This window comes from Schistocerca piceifrons, chromosome 9 (assembly GCF_021461385.2).
Source record: "Schistocerca piceifrons isolate TAMUIC-IGC-003096 chromosome 9, iqSchPice1.1, whole genome shotgun sequence".
Lineage (NCBI taxonomy): Eukaryota > Metazoa > Arthropoda > Insecta > Orthoptera > Acrididae > Schistocerca > Schistocerca piceifrons.
This window is the reverse complement of record NC_060146.1, coordinates 30577762-30604475: the sequence shown is the minus strand read 5'-3', so window position 1 is coordinate 30604475 and position 26714 is coordinate 30577762. Positions and strand designations below refer to the sequence as shown.

Here is a 26714-nt window from a genome sequence, read left to right as displayed (position 1 = left end):
GGAGTTCGAGTATGTCTGTCATTTGGATCAAACTTTAAGCCAGAAAATGAGAGTCTTGCCTCTCCGCCAGTAAGAGAACTCAGCTAGTGGTCGCCCGGTCCTGCATCTGAGTCTGCGCGTTAGGCCGCCTGTCTGCTCGAATTGTTCGGGCAACGGTCATTGGCGGTTGGATGGGTCGGTAGGTCGGTCGCGCACTGAGACACGAGATGACTTGTCCGCCTTGAGCGTCGGCGCGTGTGAGGTCCCCACGTGAGTCCAGCGGGCCGCGCCGTATAGCGAGGGGTAGTGGCTTCGCGGTTGACACGAGAGCAACAGGAGTCAAACCACGACATCGGGCTGGCCGGGGCGAGCTGCGACGCCGTGAGACGGGAGATCGGCGCGCCTTGCTGCTTCCGTTGAAGCGGCTGGCAGCGGACGGTTCGGGAGAGCGTTGGGGGTGCTGCGCCAGGTCTTCGCCAGAAATCGCAGTTTATTAGAAGTTAAGTGACTGGAGATATGTCGTTTCATTTACTTGTTAAATTCTACTTGTTTTCTTGGTGAGGTCACCAGTCGCTTTGGTTTGGGGTTGTCCCACCATTCTTCTCCGTTTGCCCACCCGCCGGAAGGTGGTTATTTGTGAATTGGGTGGTCCGTTTTTCCCTTGTGGAATTGGGGAGGGTTAGAGCAATCTGCGGTTCGGGCTGTTCAGTAATCCCCCTGTCAATCTGCCATACGTTAACAGCTGCCTCTGTCATGTTTGTCGGATTCGGTGTTAACGAATTTATAGAATTAAGGTGTAAAGGCCGAATTCCTGAAATGTTTTTATCTTGCCTATCATCTTGCGAGGCGGTATATGTGTAATGTAGAGCATGTTGTACATTTTATGTAAGTCTGAATATCATGGGTTTTATTTAAATAGTCATTTTTATAAAGTGGCCACCCTTCCACCGTAAGAGTCCTTTTAAAAACAAATTGAACTTTCGGTGGCAAATAATTTCTTAGTGTGAGTGTTTGTACCATTTCCATCGCTCTTAACGGGGTGTATAGTTAATGTGTTTGTGTGAGTTGTTAAAATTTTTAGTTTAAAGTAATCTAGTGTGTTGCAAATTTGCACCAGTGTAGTCTTTCAGAGGTTGTTGTGAGAGGTCGTGACTACGGCCGTGTTGAAAGGGAGCGGCAAGCTTCTCAGCCCGAAGGCTCCTACTGTCAATACTGTTCTTTCTGCCTCTAAATAAAACTGTAACTTGATTTTTCGAGGGTGCTTTTCTGCTTAGAAATTTTAAATCTGTTTTTAGAAAGGCTTTTATGAATAAAATTCCCATTTTTTAAAGATAATTTCATTTTCATCAGTTACTCCCTGGAAACTACTTCCACGCTCACCTAGTGTGATTAAATGTGTTAATGTTCTTGATGAATCGCTAGTAAATAAAGTAAATTCTTCAAGAAAAGATTTTGAAAATAAATTCACGGTTCACACGTAGGTACGACGCTGCGAAGAACAATTTGCCTTTCGTTCCATACATTTTGATCGTCAGCAAACAAAACGTCCTTTCCGCGTCCCTCGGCTTTCAAAAGGCATTCCAGCGTACGGAATAGTGGACCAATTTTGAGAATGGGTTGAAAATTTCTTCGAACACAGCATGTCATTCTTAACGGAGATAATAATAGAAGTAGCTCGAGGCATACCCCAAACGAGTGTTACAGAAGCACCACTTTTAAAAATGTTCATGTCATGACTATGTGATAACGTCCAAGTTTCGCGAAGCTTCTCGATGGATGATGCTGCTGCAACGCTGGGAAACCGTAGTCGATCTGAAAATCTTGCCGAGTGTGTTTCAACAGCAGAGAAAGCAACACGTGACATAACAGACGGTACTGTATGATCACACGATTACAGAACAGTCACTGGAAGCACTCACAGACATTAAATACCTTGCAGTTTGCGTGCGGAGCGATTTCAAGTCGAACGACAACGTAAAAATAACTGCAGACTCCAGACAGATTCACTGGAACCATTTTCAGGGAGTTTACTTCGCGCACAAAGGAGGTGGCTTACAACACTTGAGTGTTGCTCGTCCATCTGGGATCCGTTGAGGTAGGACTGAAAGAAGAAATGGAAAAGAACCCAAGAAGAGCAAATTCATGTAGTTAACGGGATGCTCACCCACCTCTGGCGCCAGAATCTGCGAGAGAGACGTTCTGCATCACGACGTGGCTTGCTGTTAAGATTCCGAGAGCGTACGTACGTAGAACGATGAATGAATACAATGCCTGGCCGCAAAAACACCGAGAAGATAAAATCAGAGAGATTCCGGCGCTGACAGACACTTACTAAGAATCGTTCTTCCCGCGTACCATTCGCGACTGGAACGAGAAAGAGTGGAAGCGAAGTGATACACAAAATACCCTCCGCCACACATCGTAAAGTGGTTTTGCAGCGTAAAGGTATATGTGTATATATCTGACAACTGTACGGTTTTAGGTTGCTGTTTGGAATGTAAAAGATCTCTTGTTAAATTACATTCTTTTTTCCATGTACGTTTGTTTTTAACTGGCCGTGGAGGTACGAGGCCGTGAACGCCTCCTTATCTGTACGATGACTGTTATCACATACTTCTCCGAGGGCGATAAGTTAGCCTCGTTTGTGTGTGCGTGTGTGTGTGTGTGTGTGTGTGTGTGTGTGTGTGTGTGTGTGTGTGTGTGTGTCTGTATGTGTGTGTATGTGTGTGTGTGTGTGTGTGTGTGTGTGTGTGTGCGCGTGCGGGCGCGAACGCTTACACCTCTTACAGTATGTCACGTGTTGCTTTCTCTGCTGTTGAAATACACTCGGCAAGATTTTGAGATCGACTACCGATTGACTTGTAAGTCGTCTGCGAGGTATTTTTTTTTTGTATTTTTCACGATTTGAAATTTCTTGTTAAGAGTGTAAAATGCATTTGTAGCCAGAATGTAGTCTTAAAAAATAGTAGTAGGTGGAGATTGTACGCTGTATCAGTGGTCACATGCGATGGCCCCTCGTCGGCAGTTGAATTATTTCGTCTCTTCTCTTGAAGAAGCCTCGCCGCAGTGTTAAGAGCGACGTGCAGCCCTGTCGGAGTCGCCTAGCGCGCGGACCGGAGACAGTTTCCAGCGCCACACCAAGTAGACCGTAGTTCTGTTACGCAGAGATTTCCCCTAAGCGCACATACTGTAGCTCACGTGACGGCCGCTACGGCTGTCTCGGCCAGACCCCGTCGCATGGAAGCAGAACCCAATGAAATTAACTTCTCACTTACAACTACAGATTCGGTATGCAGACAGAATTGCGAGCTTTACTGATGATAATCTCAGACTGGCTGGATCATTAGTTAAAAACTCACAAAGCTTAATCGATCTTTTTTTTCCATTTAGATTAATTTTCTCCAGCTAACGAGTACCACCGACGGATTGCCTAGATGGAGGACGATCAAATGGAAGGGGCGAAGTAATCTGTTCGTTCTCCATTTAATTACCAAATATGCAGCAACCAGTTTTGCGACCGGTTGCTGCATATTTGGTCATTTTATGGTTTACGGTCGCTGCACGACTTGGGAACCACATGGAGCCCATCATTCATACGTTCTCCATACAGAAAATACACAATATGGCGAATTTTCCTTAGAAGTTCCTCACCACTCATTGCTCGTTCCCGAGCATTAGCGCCCCAACAGGTGTCCCAAGAACAGCGTCAAAGGTAGGAGCTGCCCCGCCGGGCCGAGGCTACAGGAAACGGTTCCACGGCCACCCCACCCCGTCTGTCTCGCTGCGGGGAACTGTTTGTTGGCGGTGCGGCGTCCGAAGCTACAGACAGGACGCCGATCCCCTCCCCGTCCTCGTTCCGTTGCTGATCTCGGCATCACAGGTACCTACCAGGATTGTGGCAGTTGCCATTTTGGGGACGCAAGCGTTGTCTACTACCGCTCCGGCAGCAGCACTGGGTTATGACCGTCCGGTTTCTCGTTAGAAAACTCGCGGCTGTTACGGTGATTCCTTTCCAGAGATCGCGCCGTTTTCATCGCGAGAATTCAGTGCGGCGACTACACTGACTGGCACACAACCCTTAATATCTTGATTCGTTTCAGTTAAATATTCTTCGTCCTCTCTATGTACTGCACCTATTCTCGTTTAGGTTTCTGTTGTGGTTTCTGTGCTTTTTTCGTCTCATTCCTTATCCTGTAGCAAGACGGCGTTTCGCTAAGCTATCCAGAATAGTGGATGCTTTCTATAAAACACTGCGACAGGCTGCCTCGCATTTGTGTGTCTTCCTGCAATGTGTACATATGTATAACGGACGCCAGTCTTAAGAGTCGCCAGCCGCAATTTCTCTGGTGTTTTGGAATTTACTTGCAGTGTTGTGCTTTTCCCAATGTGTAACTTGAGTCAGGCTAAACAAATACCGTTCATCACGTCTTCTATGCGACGCCTAGTGTCGACTCAAAGCGTCGGTTTGCCGGCCGTTGTGGCCGAGCGGTTCTAGGCGCTTCAGTGTGGAACCGCGCGACCACTGCGGTAGCAGGTTCGAATCCTGCCTCGGGCATGGATGTGTGTGATGTCCTTAGGTCAGTTAGGTTTAAGTAGTTCTCAGTTCTAGGGGACTGATGACCTCAGTTGTTAAGTCCCATAGTGCTCAGAGCCATCTGAAAGCGTCGGTTTGTTTCCTTTTAAAATCCAAATTATTTTTAAACTGAAATTTTAGGTCTCCATTTGATGAAGCGGTCCGAAATTAGTGCAACATCCGACTTAGTGATATGTATTAACGGCGACAGCAAAACAAGAAGAATAAACTAGAGCTTTGGTGGGGGGAAAATTTGCCAGTGCCAGTATTTGGGCGTCAAGGGGGGGGGGGGGGGAGGGGCAGAGGTGGTGGCGTAAAGTTCCTGACCACCACACTTTGCGCCAGTGTCGTGGTTTCATAACCAAACCCCTCTGCAGCGGGTCACCTTACACTGCTGGTGGCGATCTGTCCGTCGGATGGGCACGTTCAGCTTAGCGGCCCCCTTGGCGCTCTTCCAGAAGAGTCGGCTTTCACACTCTCTCTTCTCTCATCATCATCATCATCATCCAGCTTACACTCCACACACACACAAATACATACATGCAGTATTGAAAATATTGTAATGAGGCATGTAAATAAAAAAAGAAATAAACCGAGATCTGCCGCAGCGAGTGGGCAGCGCTTGTGTGCGGCTGCTTGACGGCCGTGCTCTCGCTGCCGGAGCACACCGGTTATTCTCCGTGTTTTGCTGTCCCTGTCACTACACATCGCTAAGCCGAATATCGCACTGTACTAATGTGGGTAGTGATTGTTTAGGGTGACTCCAGTTACAGACGGATAAACAAAATTGCACGTATCTATCGATCTTCGTACCTGTAAATTTTACGCTGCCATACAGTTGAGACTTCAAAAAGTAGCATAAATGAGGTATATTTTACAGTATTTATGGAGAGGGACGGAAGTGGAATTTTTCTCGTGTTTATGCAATACGTATAGCAAAAACAAGCCAGCAAATGTAAAAATCTTTAATGAGTGAAGAAAGAAGCAGGAACAATGAAAATTGTACGATAATGTCGGACAAAGTCCGGTATAATAAGTGAGATGAAATGTTGAGCATGGTTAAAACTTACTTCAAGTACTGTATGGTATAATAGTCATAAATGACACCACTTCCTTCCAGTTGCTGAATGACATAAATTAATCAACAAAATAAAGATGAAAAGACTGTATTCTGTACATAAATTACACAAAGACCTACACTATCTCGTATGTTTCTCTTTAAAATGTTGTACAAATGTGCTGTACCATACTAAACACATTGAAAATATCCAACACGCCTAACAACAAAAAAATCAAACTTGTGCATTTTCAAGCTAGCCAGTCATGTGTCAGGTGTGGAATAATCTACAATTTCTTCTTCACTTCTTGAGGCGTAGACTGCAGGATTGTTGTCTACCTGGGCCAAGTCCTCTATTTCGCAAGTTGACAATGATGGACAAAGTTCTTGGACTAATTCCGCCAGAGGAATGTCATCTGCATCTTCACCATCACCTGTTGCTGAAACGTGTCGCCTTCACTGTGGGATGGTGAAGGAGGCTCTCTAAATACTGCATGTTTGAAGCAATTGGCAATTATCTTTTGAGTGACACTTTCCCATGCTTCCGATACTACTAAAATTGCATGAAGAACATTAAAACTGTTTCTTTACCTCATTCCATTTTTCGCAACATGTTCATCACGTGAAGTCTCCTGTACTGCATTTTCGGAGATTTTACAACCCACTGGTCCGTATGTTGTTGAATAAGAGTGTCGTTGGAGGTAAAACACAGGATTTATCCGCTGCAGATTCTCGACTACTGCATGAGCCGGGGAATCATCGACGAGGATAATGGTTTGTCTTTTATTCCAGCTGAGAGTCCCAGATCGGCAACCACTTTTCAGAAATGTCAGGTCATCCAGGATCTTGCATTGTTTTCATAAATGACAGGTACAGAGTGAAACTTTTTAATAAGTTAGGTTTTCTTGATTTTCGATCAGAAAAAGCTTTTCTTCGCATGATCGTGTCATAACTATTTGCAGAAACCATAACTGTGATTCTTATCTTAGACATTTTTCCACCTAGTACCGTTCACCCTTAAATTTCAATGTTTTATCTGGAGTCATGTTGTAAAACAAGGCATCATCTGGTTTGTAGCCCTCAGAGAAAACGGGCCACTTCTTAAGTCAGCCACTCGTCTGTCACACCATCAGGTGTACACCACAATTTTCCCGGTGATAATGTCGAGGCGAGGTCGGAAACGTATCCAAGATGAATAAAAACTGTAACTTCGGATTTTTAAACAGACGCGCAAATTCACTGACTTTCGTTTGAATAATAGGTCTATTGATCGGCACATTGTTCTATCTTTGCCGCATGAACCATGTAAGTAATACTTCTTCAAGTCCTTTGTGCTCAGATGATCTCACCCGCTTGGTTTTTGACGAACTTTATTCGAAAAGAGGCTACGTTTTCTCTCTGTACTTCCAAATTGTAGAAATCGTTGAGTAACAGACACTCACTACCTTTGCGATGGTGCCTACTGATTCCCCGTTTTCTAATCGCCCCCGTTATGTGTGACTTTTTTTCAGTATTACATCTTTCCTCTTTATTGTGACGCCTTTAAAGCGGTGCATTGACTGTTTAACACACAAACCGATTTGAAACGAAAGATCTACAGAAAACAGGAGTTTACATTGTTGTTAATAATCCCCAAATGCGTAACAAACAAAAATGAACATTGGATGCTATAACCGATGTATACTTCAAAAATATAACAAAAAATACGTCGTTTTAAACGATACTCGCAACAAGAGATGTGGTACTAAGCGATTTTTTCTAATATAGCGCTTACATAGGATTTAGTCAGGACCGATATATATATATACCGGGTGATTCATGAAGAAATGCAAATATTTTAATATGTTGTTCTACAAGTAAAACTAAAGAAAAATTTCATATAAACATAGGTACGCAAATGTTTAGTTACGGAATTACTGCTAATAAAAGATTATGCCTGAAAATTAGCAACTTCGCTAATATGAAGCCATCGCAAAACTGTACGAGGTTAAAGTAAAGCACGACTTTTATTTATTTTGTGGTTGTTCGTCTGGTAAATGTAATAAAACATGTGACAGACGTGTATTTGCAGTAGTTTTCCAGTACATCCAGAAAGCAAAGATTATTATACAACTGAATTTGTTTACTTTCTATTAAGAAAGTAGAAACGTTTATGACATTGTTGGCAACCGTTAGTGAGTTGTTTCAGTCGTTTCCTAACCTTGAAACGAGTTCGTTTTCTGTATTTTTCTGTGAAAGAACACAATAAAATAGTGTATTTAAGTGAAACCACATAGTAACTGTTGCAGTTTGTAGATTATTTATGAAATAGGGATGCCTTTCAAATTTACGACATAGGAATATGCCGATATGGTGTTTATTTATGGCAAATGTCATAGTAATGCTACGGCCGGCTACAGCTAACGAATATCGCGTACGTTATCCAACTCAGAGGATTCCGAATGCACGAACCATTAGTGGAGTATTTCGAATGTTACGGGAGACGGGTTATCTACCTAGCGTTCATAATCAGTACGGTCGCTCGTTACGTGTAGACGATGATGAGGATATTATGGATGCTGTTCAACGTAGCCCGGCTACCAGCACACGACGTATCTCTCAACGACTAGGCATTTCACAGTCTAAAGTACGGCGTGCACTGAAGTACAGTAACCTGTATCCTTACCATTAACAACTACATCCGAGTGACCCTGCCCTCCGCTTAGAGTTGTGCAACTGGTTAAATACTAATCGGCAGTTACACAAATACATTTTATTTACTGACGAGGCACGGTTTACTCGAGATGATATTAACAATTTACATAACGAGCACATGTGCTCTGAAGCAAACCCACATGCAATAGTCCAACGCAATTCCCAGCAGCGATTTTGCACAAATGTGTGGTGTGGTGTAATCTATACACACTTTATTGAACCATTCATTTTCCCAGGACGTCTAACTGGCAAGACGAACTTACAATTCCTTCAAGAAGAAATGCCCCGCTTGCTCGAAGATGTTCCACTTGCTACGCGAATGCAAATGTATTTTCAACAAGACAGCGCACCTGCACATTTCACCAACACATTTAAATGAACATTTTCTCAATAAATGGATTGGTCATGGTGGTTGGTTGGTTGGTTGGTTTGGGGAAGGAGACCAGACAGCGAGGTCATCGGTCTCATCGGATTAGGGAAGGACGGGGAAGGAAGTCGGCCGTGCCCTTTGAAAGGAACCATCCCGGCATTTGCCTGGAGCGATTTAGGGAAATCACGGAAAACCTAAATCAGGATGGCCGGACGCGGGATTGAACCGTCGTCCTCCCGATTGGTCATGGTGCTACACGTCTGTGGCCACCCAGATCGCCCGATTTAACACCAATGGATATTTGTGTATGGGGATGGATGAAAGACATAGTTTACGAGGACAAAGTCAATATACGTGAGGCATTGCTTGCTCGGATTATGAATGCAATAGACGAAATTAAGAACAACCCTGTGAAACTGAAACGAGCAACAAAATCTGTTCATACACGTACAGCTAAATGCATTGAACCCGGAGGAGACATTTTGGAACATTTATTTTGAATGTATTGTGAAACTGTACAACGTCCTTAACACCGAGTTTTGTTTTTAACGGTTTAACATGAATTCACGTGTGCTATGATATTCATAAAAGCAGATTATCTGACACATTCATACAGTTTCAGTTAATGTTATTATCATCAATTTTCCAAAATTAAATTCTCTACAGCTTCTGTTGAAAACTTTGTGCAATTGTCTGGAAAATTAAAAGACAAATTGGCCCAAATAGTTAATAAATTAAAAATTTTACGAAATTACTTCTTTACTTCTCTGGATGTTCTGGAAAACTATTGCAGATACATGTCTGGGACATGTTTTATTAGGTTCACAAGACCAATACCAACAAAATAAATGGAAATCGTGCTTTACTTTAACCTCGAACAGTTTTGCGATGGCTTCATATTAGCGAAGTTGCGCAGGCAAAATCTTTTATTAGCCGTAACTAAACATTTGCGGACCTGTGTTTATATGAAATTTTTTAATTGGTTTTACTTGTACAATAACATATTAAAATACAAGCATATCTTCGTGAATTACCATATACATAAAAAAACGCAATTGATATCCATTTGACCTATGGCAGCGCCATCCAGCGGGCCAACCATAGCGCCATCTGGTTTCCCCCTCAAGCAAGACAAGTTTCGTTCTTTGTAGTTTTTTTTTCGTTTGACGCTTATTTCGTGAGATATGTGGCCCGGTCAAGGCCGGCGAACATGCGGACCAATGCACCTGTCACGAAATATGCTATTCAGTACCGCTTCAACCGCACGCGAGCTATGTGCCGGACATCCATCATGTTGAAGTACGTCGCCATTCTGTCATGCAGTGAAACATCTTGTAGTAACATCGGTAGAACATTACGTAGGAAATCAGCGTATGTTGCACCATTTAGATTGCCATCGATAAAATGGGGGCCAATTATCCTTCCTCACCATACATTAACCTCCCAAGGTCGCTGATGTTCCACTTGTCGCAGCCATCGTAGATTTTCCATTGCCCAATAGTGCATATTATGCCGGTTTACGTTACCGCTGTTGGTGTATGACGCTTCGTCGCTGAATAGAGCGCGTGCAAAAAATCTGTCATCGTCCCGTAATTTCTCTTGTGTCCAGTGCCAGAACTATACACGACGTTCAAAGTCGTCGCCATACAATTCTTGGTGCATAGAAATATGGTACAGGTGCAATCGATGTTGATGTAGCATTCTCAACACCGACGTTTTTGAGATTCCCGATTCTCGCGCAATTTGTCTGCTAAAACACCTACTTGGGCATCATCATTTGTTGCAGGTCGTGGTTGACGTTTCACATGTGGTTGAACATTTCTTGTTTCCTTAAATAACGTAACCATCCGGCGAACGGTCCGGACACTTGGATGATGTCCAGGATACCGAGCAGCATACATAGCACACGCCCTTTGGACATTTTGATCACAATAGCCATACATCAACACGATATCGACCCTTTACACAATTGGCAAACGGTCCATTTTAACACGGGTAATGTATCACGAAGCAAATACCGTCCGCGCTGGCGGAATTTTGCGTGATACCACGTACTTATACATCTGTGACTATTACAGTGCCATCTATTACAGAGCGAAAAAAGTGGTTTAACTAAAACATTCATATTTCTTTACATACTACACGAATATGTAATAAAAATGGGGGTTCCTATTAAAAAAAAAAACACAGTTGTTATCCGTTTGACCTATGGCAGCGCCATCTAGCGGGCCAACCATAGCGCCATCTGGTTTCTCCCTTCAAGCTAGACGAGTTTCATTCTTTGTAGTTTTTTCGTTTGATGCTTATTTCGTGGTGAGTGGTGAGATATTTGGTCCGGTCACTATCAATGGACCACCTTGGGGAGGGTAATTCATTATGATATGCATGTATTTTAATATGTTATTGTAGAAGTAAAACTAAAGAAAAATTGCATATATATATATATATATATATATATATATATATATATATATATAAGCACTTGGCTGGGTGACAGTCCGGTCTGCCGAGAGCTGTTGGCAAGTGGGGTGCACTAAGCCCTGGTGAGGCAAATTGAGGAGCTACTTGATTGAGAAGTGGCGGCTCCGGTCATGACAACTGACAACGGCCGGGAGAGCGGCGTGCTGACCACATGTCCCTTCATATCCGCGACGAATGACGCCTGTGATGACACGGCGGTCGGCCGGTACCGCTGAGACTTCAAGGCCTGTTCGGACTGAGCTATATATATATATATATATATATATATATATATATATATATATATATATATGTGTGTGTGTGTGTGTGTGTGAACTCAAATTAAAATATTTTACTCGCTATCATTGTTTCCCTCTGTCCTTGTTTCTTTAAATTGCTCGCTTAGACGATGAGACACATGTCAAGTGAGTAACTCTCTAGCAGATTTAACAGCTGATTGCTGTTACCTGTCTGACAGGAAGACTGATAGTGATTTCTCCAATTTCATTCATATCACTCACATTCTACTGATCAGTAGATAAAGTTCGACAGAAACTAAATCCGTGACACAATACAGCAACTATTAGCACGTGTATGTCAGAAAATTCGTAGCGTTGTCTACTTAATAACTTCCCAGGGAAGAACGTGACCTAGGACGCTCAGAAGCGCTTAGAATACATAAATAGCTCGCCCCTAAGGCAGTGCTATTGAGCCAAATGCACGCAGAACGAAATGTTGTCTCTTAGCGCCATTCGATAGCGATATATTATACCTGCGCTAACAATTGGAATGTAGATTAAAGTTTTATGATTGAGGATGTTACACTCAAAGACTGCTGTGTGAGAAATCACAAGTTGCACGATCGTCATTTCATCGTCAAACTTCACTCTGCACAAAACAATCAACTTTCTGCACCGAAGTACAACCCCATGTTGCGCTACGAGTGGCAAAAGGCAAGGTATGACATTGATATACCAAAAGAAAATACCATCGTTTCAAAATGTAATTAATGTGAGGTTTGATATTGGACTATTTGAGTGGAGAAATGATGATGCATATGAAAACGTGGCTTCTGTCAGATATGCAAAAAAAAAAAAAAAAAAAGAAAGTGGTTCAAATGGCTCTGAGCTCTATGGGACTTAACATCTGAGATCATCAGTCCCCTTGAACTTAGAACTACTTAAACCTAACTAACCTAAGGACGTCACACACATCCATGCCCGAGGCAGCATTCGAACCTGCGACCGTAGCTGTCGCGCCGTTCCAGACAGAAGCGCCTAGAACCGCTCTGTTCCGCTCTGTTTTAACCGCTGCATTGAAATGCCAGACCTGCACTTTGAACGCAGAATACTGCGGAGAAGCGTAACTGTTTTAAGCATAAGGAAGCACAGCAATAAGACATGACAATAAAATATGCGTGAATTTGGTCCTCTCTTAGACCTGACACAGGTGACCATGGAAACGGCTTTTACGGTAGGACGCTCACTTTTGCATGCAATTGGCTCATACCACAGTTCTTGTGATGAGTGATGTATATTCTGATAACATTTCCGTGCGATTCTGAGAGTTCAGCGTCACGCAATTCCCTTGTTGGCGGACGGTAGCTGTTCAGAGTCTCACGTTCTACGTTATGGCGTTGATATGTCAGGTGAAAAGCGCAGGGGCTGATTACACCTGCCAACAAATCTACCTTCTACTCGCCTTTCCTAACGCTCGCTTATCGCTTCTCATTATTACACCTAAGTACTTATGATGTGTAATGTTGTAAGTGGAAGTTGGGCGACTTCCGATCTCGAGTAAAGATTATGGCAGCTACAGACGTAAATTTCGTGTCCCTTACTGGAATGTCTCTCTCTCTCTCTCTCTCTCTCTCTCTCTCTCTCTCTCAGCCGACACCTGCTCGTGCGGAAAGCGCTCGCCCGATTCTTCGACGCCACGTCGCTCATAAATTTGAGATTAACCGTTACTTACTGTTTCTCACTTCCTCCGTTGGGCGTCGTTACTAATCCGCGTTTGTAAGGAGGGAGTCCCACACAGGTAAAAAGTTGACGGTTTGTAATGGTAGTAATACTTGTCATAATTGTTCAAAAGAAAGAGCGAAGGAGGGTTACTTTTCGACATCCCGTCGACAGCGAAGTCATTAGAGGCTGAGCGGAAACTCGGATCTTGGTGGTGGTGGTAAATTCCTATGGGACCAAACTGCTGAGATCATCGGTTCCTAGGCTTACACACTACTTAATCTAACTTAACTTAACTTAACTTACGCTAAGGACAAGACACTCATCCATGCCCGAGGGTGGACTCGAACCTTCGAGGGGGAGCCGCGCGAACCGTGTCAAGGCGCCCTAGACCACGCAGTGGAACGATTTTGGGAAATGACGGAAAACATAAATCTCAATGGGTTTCTGGGTTCAATTGGCTGTACTTTTGACATAAATACGAAAAACCAAACTCAAGCCTTATACATTCCGTGTCACTTAACACCACCAGACGTAACTATGACTTGCTGCTCCTCTGTCCGGATACTGTCTGCTTCCTGCCCGACTCCCTTCACAGATATTCATGCGGGCTCTCGTTGGGAATATGAAGGACACTTACACTGCAGTCACCAGAGTGACGCGGTCGCTCCTCATACCGTGTCGCATCCCCCTTTGCTCGACGTGGTGCAGCGGCTCGACGTGGTACGGACTCAACAAGTCGCTGGGAGTCCCCTGCAGAGATACTGAGCCGCGCTGCCCCTACAGCCGATCGTAACTGCGGAGGTGTCGCCGGTGCAGGGGACTCTGTGCACGAACTGACCTCCCGATTATGTCCCATGAATGTTCGATGGGATTCACGGTGGGCGATCTGGCTGGTCAAACCATTCGGTCGAATTGTCCAGATTGTTCTTCAAACCAGTCGCAAACAACTGTAGAAATGACATGATGCATTGTCATCCATAAAAATTCCATCGTTGTTTGTGAACGTGAATGGCTGTAAATGGTCCCCAAGTAGCCGAACACAGCCATTTCCAGTTAGTCGCACCAGAGCACGCAGACCAATCCGTGCAAACGCAGCCCGCGCGATTGTGCAGCCACCACCAGCTTGCACAGTGTCTTGCTGACAACATGGGTCCTTGCCTTCGAGTGGTGTGCGTCACACTCGAACCCTACCGACTGAACTCGAACTCATCTGAACATCACGTTTTTCGAGTCGCCCAGGTTTCAACCGATAGTCCGTAGCCCATGGCCCACTAACGACAAATTTCGCCGGATACGTTAGTAGTACGACTAACATTGGTTTCTGCGGTTATTTCACGTAGAGTCGCTTGCCTGCTAGCCCTGACAACTCTACGCAAACGCCGCTGCTCTCTATCGTTAAGTGAAGGCCGTCGGCAGCTACGTTGTCCGTGGTGAGAGGTAACGCCTGAAATGTGGTATTCTCGGCAGACTCCAGGCACTGTGCATTGTGAAATATTGAATTCCCTAACGATTTCCGAAATGGAATGTCCCATGCGTCTAGCTCCAACTACCATTTCGCGTTCGAAGTTTGTTAATTTACGTCTTGCGGCCATAATCACGTAGGGAACATTTTCACACGAATCACCTGCCCTTTTTACACCTTGTGTACGCGATACCACCCCCATCTGTATGTGTGCACATAGCTGTCCAATGACTACTGTCACCTCAGTGCGTATTTACCCACGCATGTGTTTCTTTAAATTAGTTCAAAATTTTGAGACTAAGACCGTGCCAGTTTCCCTGTGTAGAATACTCAGTGACGTACTTCAGGTCGGGATAGCAATATCCACAACAGACTGGAAAACGCTACGACATTGTGTTTACACAAGTCCAGCCTCCAGTACATCATGTTCAGTGACAATTTTTGAAGGTTAATTATGTCTTCAATGTTTCACATGTAGCACTCATATCCGTAAGATTAAAAAAAGCCTACAGAGTAGGAAACTAAATACATAGATAGAAAGAGTCCTTGTATTGAGCAATGGTAAATGACCAAATCAAAAAAGGTAAAAACTCACTGGTCATGTTAGAGCAGACACAGAATAGCCATAACAAACGATATCAGACTATTAGTCGACCACAAGCCGGTCAGAACGAGCCCTGCCGTCTTAACGACCAGACAACTTGCTCTTCAAGCTTTTATTACTTCCACACTGAATACGACAGTAAAGAAAAGGGGTATGGTTTTCGTTTATTGACATGTCGCCGTACGTTTGCCATAACGGCCATTGGAGACCAAGTACAATGATACCGTGATTGGGTAGTATACACAAACACTACAACATAAATAAAAGACGAACGAAAAACAAACGGAGACACTTGTCAACACTATATACATGAAACACACACAACCAACACACAGTCAAAGAGAGAAAGCGAAATGTTTGGTTGGAATGTGTTCGAAAACGCTGAAAGTCGGACAAATAACTTCAGAGCAGCACATGTGGAATAATTAAAGCCTAAAATCGTAAGTAGAACCAAACAGTAATTTAATCTTATGAAAGTAGCGCTGCGAAAATTTGTTTCTCACCTAACAAGAGAATAACAGAAAACTCTTAATACAGCAGCTTATCTGGAATCATTATATAATGTAACTATTATGCACATGCGACACGCTTATGGCAGAGAACAAACAGCCTTTCATTTAGTTGCATAAACGGTCCACATCTCCAAGAAAAACATTTTTGTTGTTTGTTGATGATTTACTGCGTATTCCCATTTTCAAAATAAGAAAAAATTCAAAGACATGGTAAGGAACACCCACAAATACGAGTATAAATACAGTTCTCAGGTGTTACACGACGTTTGGCAGGTGGTATGAAGGATGCTTACAGTTCTGTTCCTTACTAACTTTGTTCTCGCATACTTAGGATACTACCTCCTTGTTATTGCGCCCTATTGCGCAGTCTGTCCACATTTAAAGTACGCCGCGACACAGGCTTATAAAGACCACCTACACGTGTTTGTTTTTGTTGGCAGAGGACGGATAATCAGATTATAGCTTATAAAAAGCGTGAATGGGTTAGGTAATGTTTCGCAGTCGGAGCTGCGCCACCTACATAACTTTTTGAATGTTCGCACAGAACGTCGTTCAGATTCCTCCGTCCGCCTCTGACAACCGGACAAACGAGAGGCTACTTTACGTAATCTGCACTCGTTCGTGTCAAGGCCCCTCGATAGTGGACACAACATCGCAACAAGGCCTCCTTGCGTCACTCTGCTATCTGCCTATTCGCGCTATACAAGTTACGCCGTCACGTAGCGAGCGACCCGGCGATGGTTAAGCGTGCGCGTTTGTCCCAGACCGAAACGCCATACATGTACTTCAAAACAAGTTCAGGGCTCTGTATTTCTGTATGTAATATTAGAAAGCGTTTTGTTTCTTTCATGTATTGTAATTTATTGTAATTTCATTCCCTCTGTGACAGGGGTATACAAACTGTCCAAAAAAAAGCCGACTAACTTTAGGGAAAGGTTATTTACACGAAAACAAGAAAAAATATCTGTTACACAAGGGCTCTAAAATACATACCTTAAGAGATACGAAGACTTGTTCATCTTCGATACTATGAAACACATCGCTTCTACTGCAAGCTGGTTGCTTTTAGTATTTCGGGCGGAGGTTCAAATGGTTCAGATGGCTCTGAGCACTATGCGACTTAACATCTGAGGTCATCAGTCCCCTAGAACTTAGAACTAGTTAAACCTAAGTAACCTACGGACATCACACACATCCATGCCCGAGGCAGGATTCGAACCTGCGACCGTAGCGGTCGCGCGGTTCCAGACTGAAGCGCCTAGAACCGCCCGGCCACACCGGCCGGCGGGAGGAGGTAGTGCGGTGTTTCGTGTATGTTGTGTGTGGTGGCTTGACCTAATCAGAGAAGACTGCGTGGGTGGCGGTTCTGTCAGTTTGATGCGGCTTAGGTTACCTTTCTCTGCTCTCCTTTTTGTTTTGCTCTCGCGGTCTGGCTACTCCGTGAGCGAATTGATTCTCCAGGGTGCTGCCGTAAGAGAGTCTCTCACTATTACCAGCTATTAAATGATGAACACGTCCTCACGATAATCTTCTGTGTTGTTTCAGCTATGTACGTTAACTGTGAAGACAGATCCAATTATCAATGACGCATAACTTCATATACATCATTCAATACGTCTGATCACACGTAATATCTATGATTTACAGCGTTCATTTGTCTCGAGCGTCTTTACTGTAATATGTTTTCTCTGAGGTGTTCGCGACGCCGTCAAGGGTCGTCAGCGAGGCATAAACGTCCGCTTGCGGCAAGTGCTGCCGCGGTCTGCCCCTGCCGTGTTACGCCACTGCACAGTACATTTTTCATACGACGTACAATGTTTATAAAAGACACATCTTTCGCCAGAATGAGCATCTCCAGTGGAACATAGATCATATCACGAATAACACTCGTTACACCACAGTAGTATGAATCAAAACAAGGGAAAAACGTCTAGTACACACGGGCTCTAAAACGCGTACCTTAAGAGCTATGAAGACTTCTTTGGTAGAAGATATGTGTTTCTCAATAGGAAAGGTGAAAAAGTGCTCATAGCTCTTAAAGTATGCATTTTGGACCCCATGTTTACTAGACATTTTGCAAATACCTCGCAGTAGAAGAGATCTGTTTCATAATATCGCAGCCCATATTTACTACACATTTTTTAACTTATTTCTGTGTAAGGAACTTGTCCCTAAAATTTGTCGATATTTTCTTGGGATATCATGTACACACGGTGTCTTATTTACCTCGAGCACCCCAAATAAATTTTTGTCCAGGAGCAAAATAAGAAAATCTGTGAAGCAAATGCTGTTCAGGAGGCCATTATCAGCATAGCTGCCTTTTTGCGACTATGTTCGTTGTCAGGATGTGATTTTTAAAAAATTGTACTGTATATATTTTTTATTCGGTAATCGACTTCTTCTCCTCAAAACCTGTTCCAAAATGTATCATAGTGAACCATTTACGTAAACATGACGCTATTAAACACCTAACAGGGAACTGACTTTAACTTTCCTCTTCTAATACAAGGTGTAGGTATCCGCAGAAACGTAGTTCGTCGACTTGCTGGAGCTGACAGTAAAAAAATAGAAACGCAAGGAAAATGAAAACTTACATTCTTCACATACGAGTAGAATTTGTACTTTCTCTTCGTCAGGGTACTTGACACTCACACAGATCTTCAACTGAAAACAGTTGACTGAATGATCGGTGTGGCTTTTCCTTGTGTTTCACTTTGTTTGCTGTCAGCTGCAGCAAGCTGACGAGTTACGTTACCTCGGCTATTTGCGCTGTGCACCAGTGCGGGAAAGTCAAACTCTGTTATGTGTTGGCAGATTAAAACTGTGTGCCGGATCGAGACTCGAAGTCTGGACCTTTGCAAGTACTCTACCGTTTGAGAGAGCACTTGCCCGCGAAAGGCAAAGGTCCCGAGTTCGAGTCTCGGTCCGGCACACAATTTTAATCTGCCGGGAAGTTTCATATCATCGCACACTCCACTGCTGAGTAAAAATCTGATTCTGTTTTGTGCTACGTTTTTAATGACGTGTAGTTTACGTGACTGATACACGGTGATACTTTTCTGAACAGGTCTTGAGGAGAGCAAGTGGATTATCGAATAAAAAATACATGGTGCTGTTTAAAAAATTCGTACTGCTGCTCACAAGCTTGTAACGAACAAACTCACGGGGAAGGCAGTCATACTGGTTAATGTTCCCTGATACCTAAACAAGATTTTCTTGACGTACTTGTATTTTGCTTCAGGACAAACAGTCATTTAGAATGGGCAACACCCTGTGTCTCGCACTTAAGCCGAAACCATTTTAACACATAAAGGTAGGATTTTAACGGAGGTACGTTTCTGCAAAAACTGTGATATATCTGAAAGGCAGCCTACGCCGCGCGGGATTAGCCGAGCGGTCAGGGGCGCTGCAGTCATGGACTGTGCGGCTGGTCCCGGCGGAGGTTCGAGTCCTCTCTCGGGCGTGGGTTTGTCCTTAGGATAATTTAGGTTAAGTAGTGTGTAAGCTTGGGGACTGATGACCTTAGCAATTAAGTCCCATAAGATTTCATACACATTTGAACATTTGAAAGGGAGCCTACGATAACAACAGCGTACCGGGGACCGCCAAATTGGAACATTAAATGTCCAGAATGATAATTATTGCATTATATGCAGCGCACAACTAAAGAGCCCGTATCTGGTCGGAGGACGAGCAAAGCAATATTTTGAGACACATCTTGAGCACGAAGAAACAAGGCGGAGTCTGTGTACAGTGAGTTGACCAAAGTCACGGGGTAGCGATGTGCGTGTACACAGATGGCGGCAGTATCACGTACACAGGGTACGAAAGGGCAGCGCGTCGGTGGAATTGTCCTTTGTACTCAGGTAATTCATGTGAACAGGTTTCGACGCGATTATGGTCTCACGACAGGAATTAATAGTGTGTAACTCCATTTCGGAAATCGTTAGGCAATCCAATATGCGGAGATCCACATTATCAAGAGTATGCCGACAATGCCAAATTTCAGGCACCATCTCTCACTAAGGACAACGCAGTGGCCGACCCCCTCCACTTAATGACAGGCAGCAGCAGCGTTTGCGTAGAGTTGCCAGTGCTAACAGCGAAGCAACACTGCAGGAATCAATGTGGGACGTATGACGAGTGTATCCCTTACGACAGTGCGACGAAATGTGGCGTTAATGGGCTGTGGCAGCCTTTGCTGACAGCACGACATCACCTGCAGCGCCTCTGCTGGGCTCCTGACCGTATCGGTTGGACCCTAGACGACTGGAAAAGAACGAGCTGGTGAGACGAGTCCCGATGTCGTGATGGTAGGGCTCGAGAATGGCGCAGACCCCACGAAGCCGCGGACCCAGTTTGGGGATGAGGCCCTGTGCGACTTGGTGATAGCTCCATAATGGTGTGGGCTGTTTCTATATGCAATGAGCAGGGTCCTAGTTATATTCGGCTACTTGGAGACATCTGCAGCCACTGATGGACTTAAAGTTCCCAAACATCGACGCAATTTTTATGGCTGGCAGTAAGCCGTGTCAGTAGGCCACAACTATTCGAAACTGATTTGAAGAACATTCTGTACAGTTGTAGCCAATGATTTCGCCACCAAGGTCGCCCGAAATTAATCGTGTCGAACATTTGGACATCATCGAGAGTTCAGTTCGAGCACAAAATCCTGCACCGGCAGTGCTGCAGAGGCAGCACGGCTGAGTACTTGTGCAGGGCAGGGCAGGGCACTCCCAGCAGCACAGCACGTCGAGTCGCTGCACTGCGCCGGGCGACAGGAGCTCCGGCACGGTATGGGGGGGCGTCGCGGGACTCTCGTCACCTCAGTGTACACACGTCCAGGCAGGACTTACTGTGGAAGAAATTTCAAACGCTATACGGAAGAGATCTGACATGGGCTATGGTTCTGCAGCAAATCACTGACCTCACTAACTTCAGCAGCAGTCCCTGTCTGCAGATAGTGTCATAAGCCATAGTTGGATCAACAAGTACCACGGATGTTTTCAAGCCTTCTTGCAAGCCTGCTTCAGTGAAAGTTCTGAGATCAAGTCTTCAGTCATACAGCTTTTATTGAGGCAATTATCCCAGACACAGAAAACTGTCTCTGTCTCCAAACGGTATCGTAAGGTACAGTTGAATCGAGAAATACTACGCATGTTTTGGAATATTTTTGAAAGTCTTCTCCAAAAAAAGTTTGCTCTCATAACTCTGTCTCTTCTCTGCAAAACGGTAACGCGACCTGTAACGGGATAGAAAAACACTACAGATCTTTCCAGATGTTTTTTCAACGCCTCCTTCAACAAAAGTTTTGAGACTCATGTCTGACCTCACCATTCTCACTGAAGCAGGCTTTCAAGAAGATCTGAAAACATTAGTAGTATTTCTTGATTCAACTGCTGCTTACGACAAGAACTGTTTCTAAAGTTACTCGTACCCTCTAGAAATATAGGTCAGTTCCTGAACAACATCTTCATTGTTTGATATTTCCAAGCTATCGTTCCTAAGGAAATCAATAACCAAGGAACTTCAACGAATCCACTCCCAGAACTCTGTACTAACGTCCATTACTTTAAACCAATATATTGCTTTCACTCTTCACGGTCACGTATTAAATTCGCTCACACAGATGACCTACTCACTAGTAACCAAGACACGAAAATGAAAGGACATTGGCGTTTCAGTGTTGCGGCAGTACTATCGTAGTAGCAAACACGAGCCAAGAACATAACGTTCGTGCATGCGTATCAATAACAGACAGGCTTACTGTCAACAGCAGATCTATATTTGATTGAAGTCTTATGGAACACATAATCCATACAAAACCGAACCCATTGTGTTTGGGTGTCACACTTGACAAACCCTTTACCTATAGGGCTCAATTGGCAAATGCTACACCGAAAGTTCGCACCAGGAATAATGTCCTCCAAAAGGTCTGCGTTATCATAAGAGCATCAGCAGCCGCTCTCCATTGGGGCTGGTGTGTAATTCAGCAGTGCATTGTGCTCCTGTATAGCTAAAAAGATACCATGCCAACAAGCTATAGACAGAGGATCTTAACTTGATTGCATATTTCGAGATTTTGAGAAGTGGTCTGACAACCTTCTACAAACCGTATCTAATAAAATTGTGGATCAATGGAGTATCGTCTCAGTTGCGCGACTGGGTTTTCGTGATTTGCTGTCGGAGAAGTCATAGTTCATCGTGCCTGATGGGAAGCCCTCTACTGCAACTGAAGTTTTAGTTGGGGATCCCCAATGAAACGTTAAGGGCCCACTGTTTTCTGTAATCTATATAAACGATTTAGGAGAATCAGCAGCCACGTTAGTTTGTTTCCAGATTATTCTACCATTTACCGTCTTTTCATCAGAAGATTGAAACGAATTACAAAATGACTTAGACAAGATATCTTTACAGTGTGAAACGTGGCAGCTGATCCTAAACAATAAAAAATGTGTGGTCGGCTAAACGCCAAATGATACAAAGTTAAAGGCTGTCGAGTCAGCTAAATACCTAGAGATTAGAGTTATGAACAACTTAAACTGGATCCATCATTTATAATACCTTGTAGAGAATGCGAATTAAAGACTGAGTTAGAGCCAGCCCGGCTACCCGTGCCGTCTGACGCGCCGCTTCCCGAGCGGGAAGGCGTGCCGGTCCCCGGCACGAATCCTCCCGGCGGATTAGTGTCGAGGTCCTGTGGATGGTTTTTAAGGCTGCCTTCCATCTACCTCGACGATGCGGGCTGGTTCCCCTTATTCCGCCTCAGTTACACTATGTCGGCGATTGCTGCGCAAACGTCGTCTCTACGTAGGCGTACACCGTAAGTTACTGTACCTCGCAAACATTTGGGATTACACTCGTCTCGTATGAGACGTCCACGGGGGGGGCAAACCGCACAATAACCCTGGCTTCGGTGTGGGGCGGTGGTGGGGTGGTTGGGCTGCTCTGGCCTGTTGTGGGGTTGTGAACCACTGAGGCCTACGGCGAGACGAAGCCTCTCCATCGTTTCTAGGTTCCCGATTTAATACACAATACAATATACACACAAGATTGAATATTATTGGCAGAATACTTAGGGGATGCTACAAATATGTAAAAGAAACTGCCTACACTAAACTTATTAGTCTTCTGGAGTTTTGCTGTGCGGTATGGGATCCGTATCACATATGACTAACGGAGGACATTGAAAAAATTAAAAAAAAGGAACGTCATTTCCTGTAATCACAAAATAGGTATATGATAAGGCAGTTGGGATGGTACTCAATGAAATAAAGAAGTTATTCGTTGCGACGAGATCTTTGTTACTGAATGTCAATAACCAAATTTCTCCTCCAATTGCAAAAAAGATTTTGTTGAGCACCACAAAACTGGGGAGAAATGATCATCGTAATAAATTGACCATTGTAATAAGATGTGTGAAACCAGAGCTCGCAGCCGCGCGGGATTAGCCGAGGCGCTGCAGTCTTGGACTGTGCGGCTGGTCCCGGCGGAGGTTCGAGTCCTCCCTCGGGCATAGCTGTGTGTGTGTTTGTCCTTAGGATAATTTAGTGTAGTGTGTAAGCTTAGGGACCGATGACCTTAGCAGTCAAGTCCCATAAGATTTCACACACATTTGAACATTTTCAGAGCTCGCAGTGGAAGACTTGCGTGCTCCTTTTTTTCCCACATGCTGCCCGAGAGCGGAACGCTTCTACGCATTTTCTGACAAACGCGTAAGTGTGAACTGCTGATTAATAGTGTAGACACGCGCGTAGAAGCTCGACAGCCAACTCGGTGTGTGCCGTCAGGGGCCGAGTACAGGCTACGCCACTCTACTGGCGCACAACTTCAGGCCGCGCCTCTCCACCCGGCCTCAGCTTTACAATCCCGAGGTTCCCGTCTGCTATGTCTGACACACTGAAATCCAGACAGCCGGCAATAAAAACTGCTGCGGAACTTGTTGATGAACGATTTAATATACTTTAAGTCGGTGGCACCCCCACAGTTCGTAAATATTTGAAGAACGCCATAATTTTCCGCCAAGAGTTGCTGATAAAATTTCTTTATTGAACAACTAGTTTCGATGAACAGATCATCAGTTTCCTGTACACCGACATCCAGTGGAGTCAGCGTGAATCACACGCTTCTTGGAGCCACGGTGTCAGTCATGAGTTCTGCACACTGAGCAACAGGCCGCGTGAAGGCCGCGTTTGTTGCTATAAGATTTCATTTGTGGATCAACAGACGTGAAATAACGTTAATTTACAGTCTCGAATCTGTAGTTGTGATTTCTTCGGAGGGAACTAACAAAGAGAAAATGGCGATGTTGTCTATGATGTACTGCTGTAACTTTGCGATATTGTACCTGTATAATGTAAGAAACCTGTTTGTATAGTGAGCTTTAAAAATGCGTTTAGCATTATTAGTAAAAAAAAAAATGGTTCAAATGGCTCTGAGCACTATGGGACTTAACATCTGTGGTCATGAGTCCCCTAGAACTTAGAACTACTTAAACCTAACTAACCTAAGGACATCACACACATCCATGCCCGAGGCAGAATTCGAACCTGCGACCGTAGCAGTCGCGCGGCTCCGGACTGAGCGCCTACAACCACGAGACCACCGCGGCCGGCCATTATTAGTCCGAGATAACGTTAAAGAAGGATGTGGTGAAATTTTTTAATGCGTTTGTTATCATGAGTTATACATTAAACAATTTTTTTTCACGGTATGGCCACAGAAAGGTGTTATTGAAAGTGGAGCATTTACCTATAACACTATATCTCAATGGGGACCACGGATTAAATGAATGTGCACGCATATGAAATGTATCTAAGTCAACAGTTCAGGGGCATACTGAAAAGAAAAATGCAAATGGGTATTTAAAATTTTTGGGCGCTGTGAAGTGTTCCTGCCGCCCGCAGTGGCCGCGCGGCCGGAGGCGCCATGTCACGGCCCCTCCCCCGGAAGTTCGAGTCCTCCCTCGTGTCTGTGTGTGTGTGTGTGTATGTGTGTTGTTCTCAGCATAAGTTTAAGTACTGTGTAAGTCTAGGCACCGATTACGTCAGCCGTTTGGTCCCTTAGGAATTCACACACATTTGAACAAAGTGTTCCTGAACGGAGTTGAAACGAATCGAAAGATCATATTTATATATGTGAAGAGATGATGTTCGGTGACAAGTAGCTTATACAAAGCCATTCTTTGTATCAGATATCAATAACAACGTCCTGCAGTTGAGAATGGACTTGCTTAAACGATTTTGTATGTATGTAAATAAAAACGTAAATGTTCGTTTGTTCAAAATCTTAAGCTTCAGGAAGATCTTCATTGATTGCTTTGAAACGTTGACACAACGTTGCATTCAAATACGTGGGTCACGGGCTGTTTTTTTTTTTTTTTTTTATATCTTCTGGAGCACCATTACCAAAAGTCTCGAATTGTTCTTGACAGATTTAGTTAACAACAGACTACTTGTACAGAATCTTAATTTATAAAATTAAGTCCAGGACTGAAAGGTGGGGTGGAGGGGGGGGGGGGCAGAAGGAGATGGAGTGGGGAGCAGGAGAAGATGGAGAGAGACAGAGGAGGGAGGGGGGATGGACGAAGGGAGAGGGGGAGGGACGCGCAGAGGGCAGAAGGAGGTCACAGCGTGTGTCCAGTTTCCACACGTATTAGATACGCGAGCTCCCTGAGTTCTCTCTTTTCAGTTTAACCAGACTGAGCCAGAGCAAGACGTGGCCAGGTAGAGCTAGTGACAAAATTTTACTTATTTCATCGTAAGGGTAGGGACCCCCGTCGGGCAGGCCGTTGCCGGGTGCCGGTGTTTTAATTTGACGTCACTTCGGCGACCTGCAGTTGATGAGGATGATGGGATGACACAACACCCAGTCCCAGGGCGGAGAAAATTCCGCGACCCAGCAGGGAATCGAACCCGGGCCCAGAGGACTGACAATCCGTCACGCTGATCATTCAGCTACCGGGGGCGTACGAGTGACAAAATAAAATCTCGGTACTGTGTTCGAGTGGATCAAGAGCCTCGATTGGACGCCGGGCCCTGCGAGAATTAATAATAAAGCAGTGAAAGGGACTGCACAAACCCCTCTCCTTTCTGGTCCTTGTGTATTTGCACGTTGTAAGTCGTCTGTTAGTGTATTTCATACACGTGCTGATGGACTCGGTAATGGGTGGAATACTGTCAGTGAGATGCGATGTTTATTCTCCCAAACAGAAGGGGAGTAGAGGGTGGGCAGGAACACGGAGAGAAGGAAATTAGGACGCATATACAGTTCCTATACACATTAGAAACGTCTGCTATCTCTTTTGCTCCTTTATCGTGCAACCAGACTCAGTCACTGCAAGACGTGTCCGAGTGGAGACAGCCACAAATAAAATCTAACAAGTGGTACAGGTTAGGCAACTCTCCCCTAGGTGAGGGGCAGTGTTAACTGGCGTAAGCGTGGTTGCTGGGGCACGTTTATTTAGGGGAACACACACACACACGCACACACACACACACACACACACACACACACACACGAAGTAATGGCGCATTCCAAAGCGACGTCAACGACCGAATCTGGACGCCAACCTGCGACCTCCAATTTACGACGCAGAGACGTCATTCCGAGAGCCCGATGACCACCGATCGTTCTCTCTCTCCCTCGCAGACGCCACGCCACAGCGGTGACTCGGCTTCGCGCTGCGCGTTGCGGCCCCGCGACTCACCCTGTTCAGCAAGTAGTCCATGGCTGTTGCGGCTCCTCGGCTGGCGACTGCCGGCGCGCGCCCGCGGCGGCCGCTTATATGTCTGGGCGACGTCACGCGGCTGCCACGGCGCGCTAATCCTCCGCCATCTGCCGGCAGATCCCGCGCTGCCCTCCGCTATCAGCGCGGCCGAAGGTCGGCCGCGGCGGCGGCGCGGCCCGCCTCACGCAGTTACCACTCGTCGGCTGGACCGCGGTCCGCCGGCGCTCCACGCGCCCCGCTATCTGGGCGGCGTGATGCTGGCTGGCGCCTCGCCGCCGCCCGCAGCTCCCCCCCCCAGTCGCGTGGTTCAGGT

At 44.9% G+C, this 26714-nt stretch overlaps 1 protein-coding gene across 1 annotated transcript in view; it reads right to left on the bottom strand.

Moving 5' to 3' along the window:
* LOC124717217 (UTP--glucose-1-phosphate uridylyltransferase-like) overlaps positions 1–26498 on the bottom strand; it is an 85733-nt gene extending 59235 nt beyond the window's left edge. The window contains exon 1 of the mRNA XM_047244005.1: positions 26381–26498. Within this exon, the coding sequence (XP_047099961.1) occupies positions 26381–26401 (21 nt within the window). The 5' untranslated portion in view covers positions 26402–26498. The remainder of the gene's footprint in view (positions 1–26380) is intronic.
* Positions 26499–26714: the final 216 nt, after the last annotated feature.